Source organism: Oncorhynchus gorbuscha, linkage group LG02, assembly GCF_021184085.1.
Source record: "Oncorhynchus gorbuscha isolate QuinsamMale2020 ecotype Even-year linkage group LG02, OgorEven_v1.0, whole genome shotgun sequence".
Taxonomy (NCBI): Eukaryota; Metazoa; Chordata; class Actinopteri; order Salmoniformes; family Salmonidae; genus Oncorhynchus; species Oncorhynchus gorbuscha.
In genome coordinates, this window is record NC_060174.1 from 71,090,997 (window position 1) to 71,107,154 (window position 16,158).

Consider the following 16,158-nt stretch of genomic DNA (forward strand, 5'->3'; position numbering starts at 1 on the left):
CTCCTTGATATAGGAAGGGGTTAAGCCTTTATTTTATAAATACCTTCAAACATCCCACGGTCAATGATACATTCAGATATGCCGAGTCCTGCATTAACATAAAAACGAGGTCTTGTTATACAGTGAAATTTCAATGAAGCGAACACAAAATGCATTTAATGAAATTCAGATGCTAAGGCCCCTGCTCCCATGAATCTCATTAAATGGGCTTTGTGCTGTTTTTCCATCTTCTCTTTGTGGAGAAGGTCCTCCAGTGCCTCTAATAAGGTCTGAGATTTCATCATATTCTTGATTTAGAGAAGACAATGTCTGTCTTGTTCAGTTGTTCCTCCCAGCGCTCACGCCATTCTGCCTCTCCAAAAGACGGGGGGCGGGCAGAGTTTCTCCATGCACCTCATGATAATAGCTGCATGGTGCATTTTCTTTTAATGCTGAAGTTTGCGAACATCCCCCTAACTCACTGTCTCTCTCTTCCTCTCTCTCTCTCTCTCTCTCTCTCTCTCTCTCTCTCTCTCTCTCTCTCTCTCTCTCTCTCTCTCTCTCTCTCTCTCTCTCTGTACAGGATTTGGCTTTGTAACTTTCGAGGGTGAAGACGTCGTAGAGAAAGTCTGTGAAATTCATTTTCATGAAATCAATAATAAAATGGTAAGTCTACTCTTCTTTTCAATTCCAGGTTGGTGTTGAAAGATTAATATTTGATTTCCTCTTTAATGGAGTGTTAATAGCTTAGAGTCAACGGTGTGTGTGGGGCGTAGGCGTGTGTGTGTGCTCGTGCATGACTGTATATATACGTGTGTGTGTGTGTGTGTGTGTGTGTGTGTGTGTGTGTGTGTGTGTGTGTGTGTGTGTGTGTGTGTGTGTGTGTGTGTGTGTGTGTGTGTGTGTGTGTGTGTGTGTGTGTGTGTGTGTGTGTGTGTGTGTGTGTGTGCATACATGTGCGTGCCTGTTTGTGTGCACTCTGTGGGTCTCTGGGTTTCTGGGATGGGGTAGCGCAGTGGTGTGTACTGCCCGGTAACTGTGAAATTGTGTGTGTGAGTTCCGCCTGTCACGTTGAGGGAGTGGCTTTCTTGCCCCTATATTCCCCAACCCATACAACACACACACCTTGAGTGCTGGCCAGCCAGGGAGAGAGTGTTGCTGGGAGAGCGTTGGCAGAGGAAGAGTTCATTAACCAGGGATTAGAGCCTTCCAGGAAGCCCAGTAATGATCTAACTCACCACCTCACTGCTGTTGTCTTCTGCTTCAAAGCACACAGTCGAAAGCTTATGGTCATTCCATCAGTTCAGCTCATCAGATGAATCAATTGAGCACGGCGTACTGTAGCCGTCAATGTTTCTGTCACACGTTGATAGATAGTAGACAGTTCTGAGTCTCTGTAGTAGCGGTTAGGCCCCTCCTGTCCCCCTGTGTGTGCACTGTGTGTAGTCTACTGACTGGGTTGGCCTGTGATGGGCTAGAGGGAATCATCTCTTCCTGTCACTCTACGGGCTGGGACTCCTCCCTTTACCACGTGGTCTCCTTCAGGGTCATAGACCTGAGTGACGGTGGTGGTGTAGTAGAAACAAGAGACCGACTCGTCCATGTATGGCCCTTACTTACCACAATATTTGTAACAGTCCCTCCCATAGGAATCACATGAGAAGAACAGAGAGGAAAGGAGACGGGTAGAAGAGAGGGGAGGGGAAAAGAGAGGAGAGGAGAGAATAGGGGGCGAGGAGAGAAGGAGAGCAGAGAAAGAGGAGAAACAGGCCTGGTTATCTGAGCTGGAGATCAGATATTGTAGTAATTCTGATCCCCCTCGTCTCCCTCTTCCATCCCTCCATCCCCTCTCCCTCTCTTTCTCCGTCACAGACAAGCTGCTCCTTGAGCCCAGGGACAGACACAGTGTCTGCTTGCAGATCTATGAGACCAAGACAATGCTATCGATTTTTATATGATATTGCATCAAATGGTTTCATCGTTCAGGGAGCACCAAGCCAGGGCTGCCATTTCGTTTTCCCTGCAGTGGTTTGGAGCATTGTTCGTGCCACCCATCGACACGCTGGATTGAATTGGACTAGCAGGGAATTGCATGAGATGGGATAACTTCAGAGAAATGGAGGAGAATAAAAAGCTACTTGAAATACTCCAGGTTATTTGTCTTGTTGAAAATAACAGAAGTTGATGTGCTGCACTCTCTCTGTGCGGTAATGAGATGGTTGAGCGTTTCTAAGACAACCGAGGAGAGGGTTAAACCGTTCCGGGGAGTTCAAGCAAGCTTCTTCCCATTTTCCTCTCTATTAGAATCCACTGGTAGAGCTTCAGATCAAAGCTTTATCTGAAGCATCATCTGCTAACAGCCTGTGCTGTTTATATTTGACTTGCTAATTCCATTCATCATCATTATTATGATTATTATTTAGTATACTCCTGTGGCAGGCAGGGTCCTGTATTCAGGCTGTTTTAGTGTCATCGTGTGTTTTGATGCCTCTCATCTCTGCTTCCTGCCATCTGTTGCATGTTGAACCCCTTCCTTTAATAGAGTATACAGTCAACTGTGTGCCAGGCGACCCGGCTCTGAGGGAATTCAGTAGAGATTGAAACACAGGCCACAGGTCCAGAGCAGTGGACGTTAGGGAAGAGTCTGCTAGTAAGGGTCAGATTGTGTAGGTGACGACAGAGCATGTGTCGCCCTCGTGAGGATTTCTCTCACGGCGCGACACTGCCTGCCTTTGATGTCCGCTCTAAGCACACGCAGCCGCCCATAAAACATTCAGCAGGCTTTTCCTCTGCCGGAGACAGAGGGGAGGGGGGTTGAACAGAACTCTCTTCAAATCCAAATGTCCCGCTTTGGCCCCTTAGAAAATCCGACAGAGTGCTGACATCTGGGAGAACAGGAAGGGGGCGAATGGAGGAGGGGAAGGAGGTTAGGATGGAGGAAGGGATGGAGGAGAGGAAGGAGGAGGGGATGGAGGAGGGGATGGAGGAGGGGAAGGAGGAGAGGATGGAGGAGAGGATGGAGGAGAGGGAGGAGGAGAGGGAGGAGGAGGAGATGAAGGAGGGGATGGAGGAGGGGATGTAGGAGGGGAAGGAGGAGAGGATGGAGGGAAAGCAGGGAAGATAAAAGGCTCAGGTTTTAACTTAGTATTTATTACAGGAGGATTTTTGGGGGGGATTTAATATCTGAGTTCACCCAATTAAGTCATTTCCGAAATAGACCTATTACGCTCCTGTGATCTCAGATAATTCATGGATATCCACTGGACAGGACTCCCTGTAATGTTAAGAGTTTTAATAATACCTCCTGGTGCTATCCCTTTGATGTGCCCTCCAGTAGGCCTGCCACTCTACCACTGACAGCACAGGCAGACAGACAGGCTGACAGACCACTCTTGGGAGTTTACATGAACTTCAGCACCTAGGTGAACCCTCCTCCCCCAAGCCTAGCTCATCATCTGGGGTCAGTGCACATTGAGATGTAATCTACCCATGGTGTGTGTGTGTGTGCTTGTGTGTGAACATATGCATGCCTGTGTGTGTGTGTGTGTGTGTGTGTGTGTGTGTGTGTGTGTGTGTGTGTGTGTGTGTGTGTGTGTGTGTGTGTGTGTGTGTGTGTGTGTGTGTGTGTGTGTGTGTGTGTGTGTGTGTGTGTGTGTGTGTGTGTGTGTGTGTGGGGTGCACTGGTGTGTGTGTGTGTGAGTGGATCCTGGAGGATTTACTCAATCACCCAGGGTTCATGTGTGGAGCAGCATAGCTCTACACTAAGGACAGGATATTTATAGCTAGGTTGACGTAGCGGAGGAATGTGGATGTCCATCTGACTGAGTGAAACTACCCCATCCTCTCTTCTACTCTCTGCTGTGGTCTGCCCACTAGGGGGGCTTCTGGCCTCTGGTGAACCATTGCCTGCCTTGCTGGGAAGTACCATGTCTCTCTCTCTATCTCTCTCTCTCTCTCTCTCTCTCTCTCTCTCTCTCTCTCTCTCTCTCTCTCTCTCTCTCTCTCTCTCTCTCTCTCTCTCCCCCCCCCCCCCTCTCCTTCCATTCCCAGCCTTTTCAGGTCTGATTACTGTGGAGCCCCACAGGGCAGGAGCAAGAGAGTGATTGAGGAAATGGCCTGTTCTCTCTGTCTCAATGTCATCCTGATCACCAACTTCCTCTCTGATTGTTACAGTGTGAGTTTTGCCTCATCTGCGAGGCGGCCAGGGGGACAGAGGCTGAATGACAATAAGGTCTCACTTTATCTCTCTAAATATCTCCAGGTAGCCCTGTGTATCGCCACCTGCTGGTGTGTGTGATAGACTAACACCTGCTCTATGCATTAAGTTTGCGCTGTCAAGTAGTAGAGGGGTGCTGATTGGGTAGCTTATTAGCCATTAGTCATTCAGCCACACCTCCTCATGGAGAGTGTCCCCTCAGTGTAATGGAGTAGAAGCATAGTGGAACTATAGTGTTGTAGTGGAACCAAGAAGCTGCAATCAGCGGTCCTCTGAGATGGTGTTGTGTGGAACCGTGTGGAGGGAGCTGTGAGAATCTGCTAGCACTTCAGCGCCAGTGTGACATTTATCAAGAGGCATAGGTTGTCATTAATATGTGAGCTGGGCCTAATGGGCTGCTGTTGGGCTGATGAGCCTGATGGATGACTGGCAGGACGGCCAGGGACGATGAGGGAGGGAGTGACACACTGTCTGTCAGTCAGCAGAGCACACACACACACACACACCATGTTACATCAGCACGACATGCCACGCTGCAGCGCCTCTCTGACAGATGGGACCTCTCAGACACACTCTGCTTTAAGGAAACACTGAATTTGGGGTTCACTGGAACCCCCTGTATTATTCCTCTTTAATTGCTATTCACATCTGAATATACTATCAGTCCCAATGTTCATTTTGGTTTACATTAATCAATGATATTCTCAATTCTCAAATATCACCATGCAGTGATTTACAACTACAACCTTGAAAACCTTGTCTTGTCTCTTTTGTCCCTCTCTTCCCGAGTGTCCTGTGTTCTGTTGGATCTGTGTCCACTCTCCATGTCCAAGTAGAGACATAGCTTTGGCATACTGAGACAGGAAGGGAAACTGTGGCTCAGTGTGAATATGAGGAAACATGTTGGAATCTGGTGGTTTTAGAATTAGATTGGTAACAGTCTGTAATCTGCTACCATTGGATTTGTAGCTATACTGAACAAAAATATAAAGACGCTTTAAATGTAAAGTGTTGGTCCCATGTTTCATGAGCTGCAATACAAAATCCCAGAAATGTTCCATACGTACAAAAAGCTTATTTCTCTCAAATGTTATGCACAAATTTGTTTACATCCCTGTTAGTGAGCATTTATCATTTGCCAAGATAATCCATCCACCTGGCAGGTGTGGCACATCAAGAAGCTGATTAAAAAGCATGATCATTAAACAGGTGCTGGGGACAAAACAAAGCCACTCTAAAATGTGCAGTTTTGTCACACAACACAATGTCACAGATGTCTGAATTTTTGAGGAAGTGTGCAATTGGCATGCTGACTGTAGGAATGTCCACCAGAGCTGTTGACAGATAATTGAATGTTCATTTTTCTACCATAAGCCGCCTCCAACGTCATTTTAGAGAATTTGTCACTATGTCCAACTGGCCTCTCAACCGCAGACCATGTGTATGGCGTCATGTGGGCGAACGGTTTGCTGATGTCAACATTGTGAACAGAGTGCCCCAATGTGGCGGTGGGGTTATGGTATGGGCAGGCATAAGCTACATACAACGAACACAGTTGCATTTTATCGATGTCAATTTGAATGTACCAAAATGCCGTGACGAGATGCTGAGACCATTGTGAGGCCCATTTTCTTTAAGGTATCTGTGACTAACATATCTGTATATGGCATATATTATATTATATTATATATTATTATATATTATTTCCTGTCATGTGAAATCCATAGATTGGGGCCTAATGAATTGATTTTCTCATATGAACTGTAACACAGTCAAATCTTTGAAATTGTTGCATGTTGCTTTTATACTTTTGTTCATGTATAGATGATTCCTCTCAGCAGGTTGTTACTCTAGTGAACATGGGTTTCACTAGATATTAAGACCTGAGAGGTGCTGTACAGGAAGCAGCTGCTCCAACTCTGAGTTAGGGCTGACCTTGTCAAAGTGACAGGATACAAGTTGTGTTTTGAAGTAAAGCTGTTCTAATGTGAGTTGCTGTAGCACAGATAGAAATACTGGCGGAGGCAGGGAAATGTCAGAAGCAGGGAAGTGTATTGAGAGATAGAGAGAGATAGTTAGAGAGAAAGAAAGAGCGAGAGAGAGAGAGAGAGCGAGAGAGAGGGCAAGGGGGGGGGGGATATAGATGTGTGTGTGATGGGGGAAATATAGATTTCTGTCTCATAGGCAAAGTTACTTTAAGTGTATCAATAATGCACATGGTCTCATGTCTCTCATGCAATTTAATTCAAGTTACTGGGAGTTCTGCTGTCCTGGTTAACCTGGGCCTTTCTGATACCTCTCAGCAGCAGAAGCGTTTGTCCCCCCTGCCATTGCCAGTAGTATCAGTGGTTGGAGGGAGCCTAGAAGGGAACAGTGAAGCTGATCTAGATGATGTGGATGCTGTAGTGTTGATGGCAGGTTGCTGTTGCCCTCTCTCTTTGACAAGAGTCATTCAGTCATCCCTCTAATCGAAGCAATGATCTCTGTTCTCTCCACCACCCGCCTCCCAATATGAATGCATAATGAACACCTATCAAGTAGTGGCTCAGATCTCTAGATGGGAGTAGTGTGCCGTTAAAATAGGCCCATATTGGTTTTAGTGAACTGCTCCAAGGTAATGTTCTTAAATGTGTCATTTATGATATTCCTCAGTAGAGAATGATCACTGCCGCAGGGACGAATTGTCCGTTAGTAGTCAATTTCCCAGTCGGGTCCCCTGACATGGCCAACCAATTACTGTAGTGAGCAGGCAGGCAAGCAGGCAGGCAAGCAGGCAGGCAGGTAGGCAGGCAGGGAGGCAGGCAGGTAGCGCTGCTTCCAGCCCACACTGACTGGAGCAGGGAGGGAAGGCTATAAATTACAGGCATGCCTCCATGTACTGTATGGAAATAGGGAGAGGTGTTGCTGGAGGAACTGAATGTTGAAAGATATTATGTACATTGAATCCACATTTCACCCATATTGTTTTAGATTGATGTAATGTAATTTAGTCCAGAATTTCAGTTAAATAACATACCGGGCGATCTTGATGTTCTGTGATACATCTTGATTGTGTCAAACTCAAAACCCATGTCCCATTGCTTTTAGGATGTATATGAACATGAACATGATAGCCAGATAGTGACAGATCCAACAATTACATGCCTGCTGTGAGACAGTCACTTACAGTTCAGTATACCGCCAGGTAGAACGTGCATTATGTTAAAAGCAATGATTCTATATATGAATGGACAAAGCCATTGATCACGTGACACCCTTCATTCCTATGTGAAGACTCAATAGCACATTGAAGCCAAATTAAGTCAGTTAAGATGACGTCACATGGAGACATAGGGGTTTTCTTGTTTTGGTAAAAGTACCTCCTCTGTCCTCTCTCCTCCGTCCTCCCTCCTCTGTCCTCCCTCCTCTGTCCTCCCTCCTCTGTCCTCTCTCCTCCGTCCTCCCTCCTCAGTCTTCTCTTTTTCGTGACCCAGAAACCGTTGAGTGGTCAAGTGGTCGAGGAGTTTGTGAATTCTTTAGTAGGCAAACGGAAAACGGTCCTACCGTCCTCGATAGCCTCCTTTTGGCGAAGAAGCACAAGTATCCTACCTGAGTCCTTCACAGAAGAGTTTTGAAATCTGCCACACATCCTTTAATCTATAAAATGTCTTGCACAAATTCGTTTTTATCCCTTTATACATTTATTTTGGGATTCCACCCTGCAAACGTAATTTGCCTGATGACGCGTGATTGGATATGGATTCTCATTTCATACACATTTTCGTCCACTTACCCTCTCTTCACCGCCTCGCCTCGATTACCTTTAAGCTTTTTCAAAAGGAGTCTAGAAATGACGGAGGAGAGAGGATGCAGGAGTTGAGCAAATCTAATTGAGAAAAGCAGTTTGAGCTATTCCAGGAAGGGGCATTGCAGGCTAGCTCAGTGCTGCCCCCTCTCATTGAATAACTCAAGCTGAAGGGCGAGCTACTGCAGGCTGCCATTAGCAACTAAATTATCCCTATGACTCCTTCTGTGTGCAATTTTAAAATAATCGGTTCAAGGACATACATCTGGTGTATTACAAGCAATTATTGGTATCATGACAGGTGCTGTGGATGTTTTATGCACATTACGCGTAACATAGTGACCCACCATTATTGCATCATACAGCCATGAAACAGGAAGCGATTTTCTTGCTGTCATTTTTCCCCAAATTCTTTGTGAGCGCTTTTACCATGTCCCTTGTTCAGTACAAGCAGCTTATTTTGCCTCTCATTTCATGATTCAGTCCTTTGAGGAAGGAAGTCATCCTGTGCTCTCTGGTTCAGTACTCTTTGTGTGGCTGTGCAATTGCATATGCCAAAAGGAGGTGGCATATCTGTGTGTGCTTCCTTCATGACAGATTTACTTTGGGAAAAAGTGTTTGGTACCCTGCATCTGAAAGGTCTGAACATCTGATTATGGAGAACAGGTTGTCCTGACAAATAAACGATCATCAATGTCCCCTAGTTTGCTCTTTCTTCTCACCTCTTCTCTCATAGAGTTACAATAGTAGAGATGCAGAATCACTAAAACCTTTGGTTTATAGGCGGAGCTGTGAAGAGGGTTTTCTCAAGATGGTCTACTGCCGTAACTATCCACCATAAATAATGGACGTATTATGTAACCATTATGCTACCATTGTTCTTTACTGTGACATTAGAAAATAATTATGCTTTTTAAATATGTGATCGACCACCTGGATTCGGTCTTATGTAGCAAAATTTGAAATTGTGTTTTTTTACTTTGGATAAAAGCAGAGACAGAGCTACAAAATGAGATATTATACACTGCATTTGAGGAACAATGGGAAAGTCATTCTGCTTTGAAAGTTGATAAACTTTAGAGCAAATGGCCTTTGAATGTTTTGGTACTTACTGGAGAGCTCTTCTTCGTCTACACCCATTCAGCATCGTTCACACCCTCTTAGTTTGCTACACCAATCTCTTTAAGGGTTGATCTGAGCGTTCTGTCCTAACAGCAGTCAAGCACCCAAGCTAACTGGCTAACAGTTGTCTCAATTAACTATTAAAATGGACACGCATAGTGGAGTCTTTTGTTAAGACATATAGCTTGCTAGCTATTTTATTTATTTATTTATTTTTATTTCACCTTTATTTAACCAGGTAGACTAGTTGAGAACAAGTTCTCATTTGCAACTGCGACCTGGTCAAGATAAAGCATAGCACTGTGAACAGACAACAACACAGAGTTACACATGGAGTAAACAATAAACAAGTCAATAACATAGTAGAAAATAAACATCTATATACTATGTGTGCAAAAGGCATGAGGAGGTAGGCAATAAATAGGCCATAGGAGTGAATAATTACAGTTTAGCAGATTAACACTGGAGTGATAAATGATCAGATGAACATGTGCAGGTAGAGATACTGGTGTGCAAAAGAGCAGAAAAGTAAATCAAATAAAAACAGTATGGGGATGAGGTAGGTAAATTGGGTGGGCTATATACTGATGGACTATGTACAGCTGCAGCGACCGGTTAGCTGCTCAGATAGCAGATGTTTAAAGTTGGTGAGGGAGATAAAAGTCTCCAACTTCAGAGATTTTTGCAATTCGTTCCAGTCGCAGGCAGCAGAGAACTGGAAGGAAAGGCGGCCAAATTAGGTTTTGGCTTTAGGGATGATCAGTGAGATACACCTGCTGGAGCGCGTGCTACGGGTGGGTGTTGCCATCGTGACCAGTGAACTGAGATAAGGCGGAGCTTTACCTAGCATAGACTTGTAGATGACCTGGAGCCAGTGGGTCTGGCGACGAACATGTAGCGAGGGCCAGCCGACTAGAGCATACAGGTCGCAGTGGCGGGTGGTATAAGGTGCTTTAGTAACAAAACAGATGGCACTGTGATAAACTGCATCCAGTTTGCTGAGTAGAGTATTGGAAGCTATTTTGTAGATGTCATCGCCGTAGTCGAGGATCGGTAGGATAGTCAGTTTTACTGGGGTAAATTTTGCGGCGTGAGTGAAGGAGGCTTTGTTGCGAAATAGGAAGCCGACTCTAGATTTGATTTTGGATTGGAGATGTTTTTGATAGGAGTCTGGAAGGAGAGTTTGCAGTCTAGCCAGACACCTAGGTACTTATAGATGTCCACATATTCTAGGTTGGAACCATCCAGGGTGGTGATGCTAGTCGGCGTACGGGTGCAGGCAGCGAACGGTTGAAAAGCATGCATTTGGTTTTACTAGTGTTTAAGAGCAGTTGGAGGCCACGGAAGGAGTGTTGTATGGCATTGAAGCTCGTTTAGAGGTTAGATAGCACAGTGTAGATATTTGAGGTGTGTGTCTGTGCATGAGCCCCAGTCAGTGTGTAGGTGTGTGAGATAAAACAAACTTAGGGAGGAGGCTTCTGATGTTGACATGCATGAAACCAAGGCTTTTTCGATCACAGAAGTCAACAAATGAGGGTGCCTGGGGACATGCAGGGCCTGGGTTTACCTCTACATCACCCGAGGAACAGAGGAGGAGTAGGTTGAGGGTGTGGCTAAAGGCTATCTAAACTGGTCGCCTAGGGCGTTGGGGACAAGGAATAAAAGGACCAGATTTATGGGCGTGGTAGAATATATTCAGGGCATAATGTGCAGACGGGTATGGTGGGGTGTGGATTCGGCGGAGGTAAGCCAAGGCACTGGGTGATGATAAGAGAGGTTGTATCTCTGGACATGTTGGTTATAATGGGTGAGGTCACCGCATGTGTGGGAGGTGGGACAAAGGAGGTATCAGAGGTGTGAGGAGTGGAACTAGGGGCTCCATTGTAAACTAATACAATGATAACTAACCTGAACAACAGTATACAAGGCATATTGATATTTGAGAGAGATATACAGCAAGGCATAAAGTAATCGCAGGTCTTGATTAGGAAAGCTTGCTAAAACAACAGGAGAGACAACAACAGCTAGTCAGCTAACACAACAACAGCAGGTAAAATGGCGATGACGAGGCAGAGAGGGTCGGATTAACTACACACAGAGCCTGAGTTCGCGGCTGGGGCCGACAGATAAAACATAAATAAACAGAATGGAGTACCGTGATTAATGGACAGTCCAGCGGGCATCAGCTATGTGATCATAGTGTCCAGGGGGCAGCAGTAGATGTTTAGCTAGCTATACAATGAACCATAATCACTACTCATGACGTTACTACCCTGCATGAATCTGCAGGTAGCTAACCAACCAGGTTGAATGTTAGCTGGCTAACATTAGGCTATAACTAGCCAAGCTCTGAGATACAAATAATAAGATCATACATGTAACATTAACTAGTGAGCCAGCCAGATAATGTTAGATAGCTAGCTAACAGTACACTTGAAAATGAATTTGTCAAAATTAGAAACATGTAATATCTAAAAATGTAGCTAGCTAGACTATCTTACCCATATACATCATGGTTGGACGCTTCTCCTTGTCACGGATGCCCTTAGTTTGAAGATGTAATCCAGAGACAGGTGTTTTATGCATCTCCTTAGCTATCATACACTAATTCCACTGATTTCAAAGCTCGGTCCTTGAGAAAGTGGAGCGCAACACTTATGCAGTTCTACTAAGCAATATATAGGTTTTAAAAGCTGCGTTAGACAGGATTACCTACACATACTAACCAGCTCAAATAGACAGAAGCATGCCATATGGCAGACCAATCCGAGTTCATCTCTCGTCATGTCCAGCCCACTCATTATCTCAGCCAATCATGGCTAGCGGGAAGGTTGCTGTCGTTTTCTGTGGCTAAACTAACTAGTCTCGTAATTTAACAATTTTATTCGTATTTACAGATGGCATACAAGTTTGTTATTAAGGCACATGAAAGTTCACATGTTCCAGAAGTCATTTTTGGACAAAAAACACATTTAGATTTTTTTTTTAAAGATTCCGTTCAAACGGTTCTCGTGTGAAGGAGTAACGACATAGGCCTAGAATCCTGAAAAGGGTCACATATATGCAAATTGCATCTGATTCTGTTGGTTAGAATGTCTTGACGCTGTTAAAGTGTGATGATGTTTGCATTGAGTTATAAGTGATTTCACCCTTTAAACAACCTTTAGTGTAAATATTCAGCAGTCAAATGGCTGTGAGCTCATTTTTCTTAAGTGAATAATCCCATGGCCTGTGCCCACAGGCTTGACATCACTCAGCTGACTGACATTTTCACACCATTCATTGCTTTTTACTGTTCAGCTGGGAATTGGAAGGCTATAGTGGATGAATCACGCTGTTTCCCTTCTCCAGAGTGCTAGCCCTTTTAAGTAGACTGATATAATCCACTCTGTAGTGGAGTGAACGCTGCCGCAACGTAGCCCACCCCACGCCTGCTCCACGGCACGCATCCCAGAGGACAGCATTGCTACAGGGCTGACACGCCCACACAGCTCCCTACAACACCCACAAGGTTAATGGGAATGAGAGATCTATTGAGAAGGTCACGACCGCTGGATAAATCCTGCCCTCTCAGTCTGGCAGAGTCAGCTGTGTTTCAAAGATGGGGATGCTTACTAATACGTCCTTATCTATCTAACTTGGCCGTCGTAGCAGCACCACTACAAGGAGAATCAGAAGCAATGCTTATGGCCTATAGATAGTGGCGGTATCTCTGTCTGTCTGTCTGTCTGTCTGTCTGTCTGTCTGTCTGTCTGTCTGTCTGTCTGTCTGTCTGTCTGTCTGTCTGTCTGTCTGTCTGTCTGTCTGTCTGTCTGTCTGTCTGTCTGTCTGTCTGTCTGTCTGTCTGTCTGTCTGTCTGTCTGTCTGTCTGTCTGTCTGTCTGTTTGTTCAGGAGGGAAGAGGATGCTCTGAGGCAGCCTGATTGAGAGTCTCAGGTCTGAGTAGTGATGTGAACTCTCCTCTTGGTCCGTCTATCCCCCACGTCTTTCTGTGTTGCCCTCACACACTAGCCGCCAAGCTCTTGGCTCATTTTTAACAGACGACAGGATAGGAGAGGAGAGCTATTCCCCTGAATAACAAACCCACTCCAACCAGACCTGACTGACTCACAGCAGCCAGCCCGGGGATTCACTCCCCCCCAGCCCATGTGGTTGGTGGATGGCCCAGCTACCTGGATGTGACAGTGGGCTGTGAGGTGTGTATGCTGGGGGAGGGAGGGACTGTAGCTGCTGGGGAGAAGAGAGTGGTGTACCTGGCACTTCCTGTGCTTGTTCCTGAGCTCCTGTCCAGCTGAACACCACCCAACCAGTCAGTCGACCACTGAACAGAAAGTGTGCGTAAGCATGTGAGGGTGTGTAGATGTTTGAGGTGTGTGTCTCTGCATGAGCCCCAGTCAGTGTATAGGTGTGTGAGATGTGTGAGGTGGGTGTAGGTGTGTTAGCCCCAGTCAGTGTGTAGGTGTGTGAGATGTGTGAGGTGGGTGTAGGTGTGTTAGCCCCAGTCAGTGTGTAGGTGTGTGAGATGTGTGAGGTGGGTGTAGGTGTGTTAGCCCCAGTCAGGGTGTAGGTGTGTTAGCCCCAGTCAGTGTGGAGGTGTGTTAGCCCCAGTCAGTGTGTAGGTGTGTTAGCCCCAGTCAGTGTGTGAGTGTGTTAGCCCCAGTCAGTGTGGAGGTGTGTTAGCTCCAGTCAGTGTGTGGGTGTGTTAGCCCCAGTCAGGGTGTAGATGTGTTAGCCCCAGTCAGTGTGTAGGTGTGTTAGCCCCAGTCAGTGTGGAGGTGTGTTAGCCCCAGTCAGTGTGGAGGTGTGTTAGCCCCAGTCAGTGTGTAGAGACTTTTAATCGTCCTATTTGTACTGCCTGGTTTCTCTCCACTCAGTATAGAGGTCATTCCCTGACAATTATACTGCTAGTGTGCACTCTCCTGCTCTGCTTCCCCTTCCTCCTCAACCCCTCCCACACCTTACAGGTATTTAAGCTCCCGTTTGCTTTGATTGGAAAATGATGGCAGTCTGAAAATTGTCGCTCTCACAGGGTAGGAAGCGTAGATGCACAAATGGGGGTGAGAGAACAGAGCAGCGTCGCTAGCTAGGAGGACAGGTGCTCTGTGACAGCTACAAAGTGCTTTGCAGCGAACTAAGGGACAGTGTGTTTCTATGGCCTCTGCTTCTTTAATCGACTAGCCCTCCAACAGCCACTAATCGTAGTGGTCTAACACTGCAGCTTTTCCTCTGGAGATAGCGAGCCATCACACTAACACAGCAGCCTTCACACTAACACAGCAGCCTTCACACTAACACAGCAGCCTTCACACTAACACAGCAGCCTTCACACTAACACAGCAGCCTTCACACTAACACAGCAGCCTTCATACTAACAAAGCAACCTTCACACTAACACAGCAACCTTAACACAGCATTAACACAGCCTTCATACTAACAGCCTTAACACAGCAACCTTTCACATTAACACAGCAGTCTTCAGCAACTAACACAGCAACCTTCACATTAACACAGCAGCCTTCAGACTAACACAGCAGTCTTCACACTAACACAGCAAGCAGCCACCATCCACATTTGTACACCACAACTATTAATCTAACACAGCAACCTTCACACTTAGGCATGGGCAACTTTTATTCTAACTCAGCAACTCACGCTGTATAATAACACTGTGTAATACCAGGCTGTTTCTACTGTGGAGGATCAGTGAAGGAATGATAATGTTTGCCTGGAGCTTGTCAGAGCAGAGGTGCAGCCCTGGCCATTTGCATTTGTATGGATGCTGGGGTTTACCTGCACTGTGCAGTGGTATCCAACCCAGCAGAGGAGACGCAGCTTATATTGTGCAGTGGGCAGGATAGATAGATAGAGAGAGAGAGAGAGAGAGAGAGAGAGAGAGAGAGAGAGAGAGAGAGAGAGAGAGAGAGAGAGAGAGAGAGAGAGAGAGAGAGAGAGAGAGAGAGAGAGAGAGAGAGAGAGAGAGAGAGAGAGAGAGAGAGAGAGAGAGAGAGAGAGAGAGAGAGAGAGAGAGAGAGAGAGAGAGAGAGAGAGAGAGAGAGAGAGAGAGAGAGAGAGAGAGAGAGAGCCTGTTAAATCTGAGGCTGTGGGTTAGACACGAAGCCAGGAGGCAGACAGACAAACAGATGGACAGGCCTAGGGCCCAAGCAGGCAGTGGAGCAGACAGATTGTGCAGCGCAATGAACAGGCTCGGCCTACCAAAAAGAAGAGCAGGCGATAGACACACGGCACAGATACGCCAAGCCAGTCACACAGACACACACTCCTGTATATTTCATCCTGTATATTTGGATAAGAGCGTCTGCTAAATGACTTAAATGTAAATATATGTGTGGTAAATAGGATACGGCTGGAGATGACTTTCTCACTGGTGTGGATGAACCCCCCCTCCCCTATCAGTCTGTCAGAGTGGAATGTTATTTCTGGTCTGATCAACCCCCTCCACCACACACACCCCTCCTAGACAGGTCCTGCTCTGTTTACCCCAGCTGCTCCTCTCTGAAGGATTGAGATTGTGAAGCTTGTGAATTTGTGTGTGTTTGCATGTGTGTGTATGTGTGTGAGACTTTTTGTGCGGATGTGTGTGTGCCCGTGCTAGGCATGTGTGGTTTCATGTTTGTATATGTCTATACAGATATATCTGTGTGCATGTTCTTTAGCGAGAACATTGATGTATTTCTCTCAGCGGTGTTGACAGAGAGTACATATATACATGTTCATACAGGCTTGCTGTATTGCTAGTCACATCTACCAGCTGATAAGCATTGTGTTGGAGGAGAATATGTTAGTCATAAGAGGGCAGAACTAAGTGTGTGTGAGAGCAGAGAGTAGATGGCAGGAGAGATAGAGAGGGGAGCGAGCGAGAGAGAGAGAAATAGCGCAAGAGAGAGACCCACAAAGAATTCACATTTTAATAAAGTCCCATATCTCTTGGGTGAAATACCATAGTGTGCAATCACAGCAGCAGGATTTGTGACCTGTTGCCACAAGAAAAGGGCAACCAGTGAAGAACAAACACCATTGTAAATACAACCTATATTTAT

The 16,158-nt window shown here is 45.9% G+C and overlaps 1 protein-coding gene across 13 annotated transcripts in view; it reads left to right on the forward strand.

The window, feature by feature from the left end:
• The window catches only part of LOC124008625 (RNA-binding protein Musashi homolog 2-like), a 343,271-nt gene that overhangs the window by 253,500 nt on the left and 73,613 nt on the right, over positions 1 to 16,158 (forward strand). For all 13 annotated transcript variants that reach the window (XM_046320058.1, XM_046320069.1, XM_046320047.1 and 10 more), the window contains exon 8: positions 563 to 645. In XM_046320058.1, coding sequence (XP_046176014.1) covers positions 563 to 645 — 83 coding nt within the window. The remainder of the gene's footprint in view (positions 1 to 562; positions 646 to 16,158) is intronic.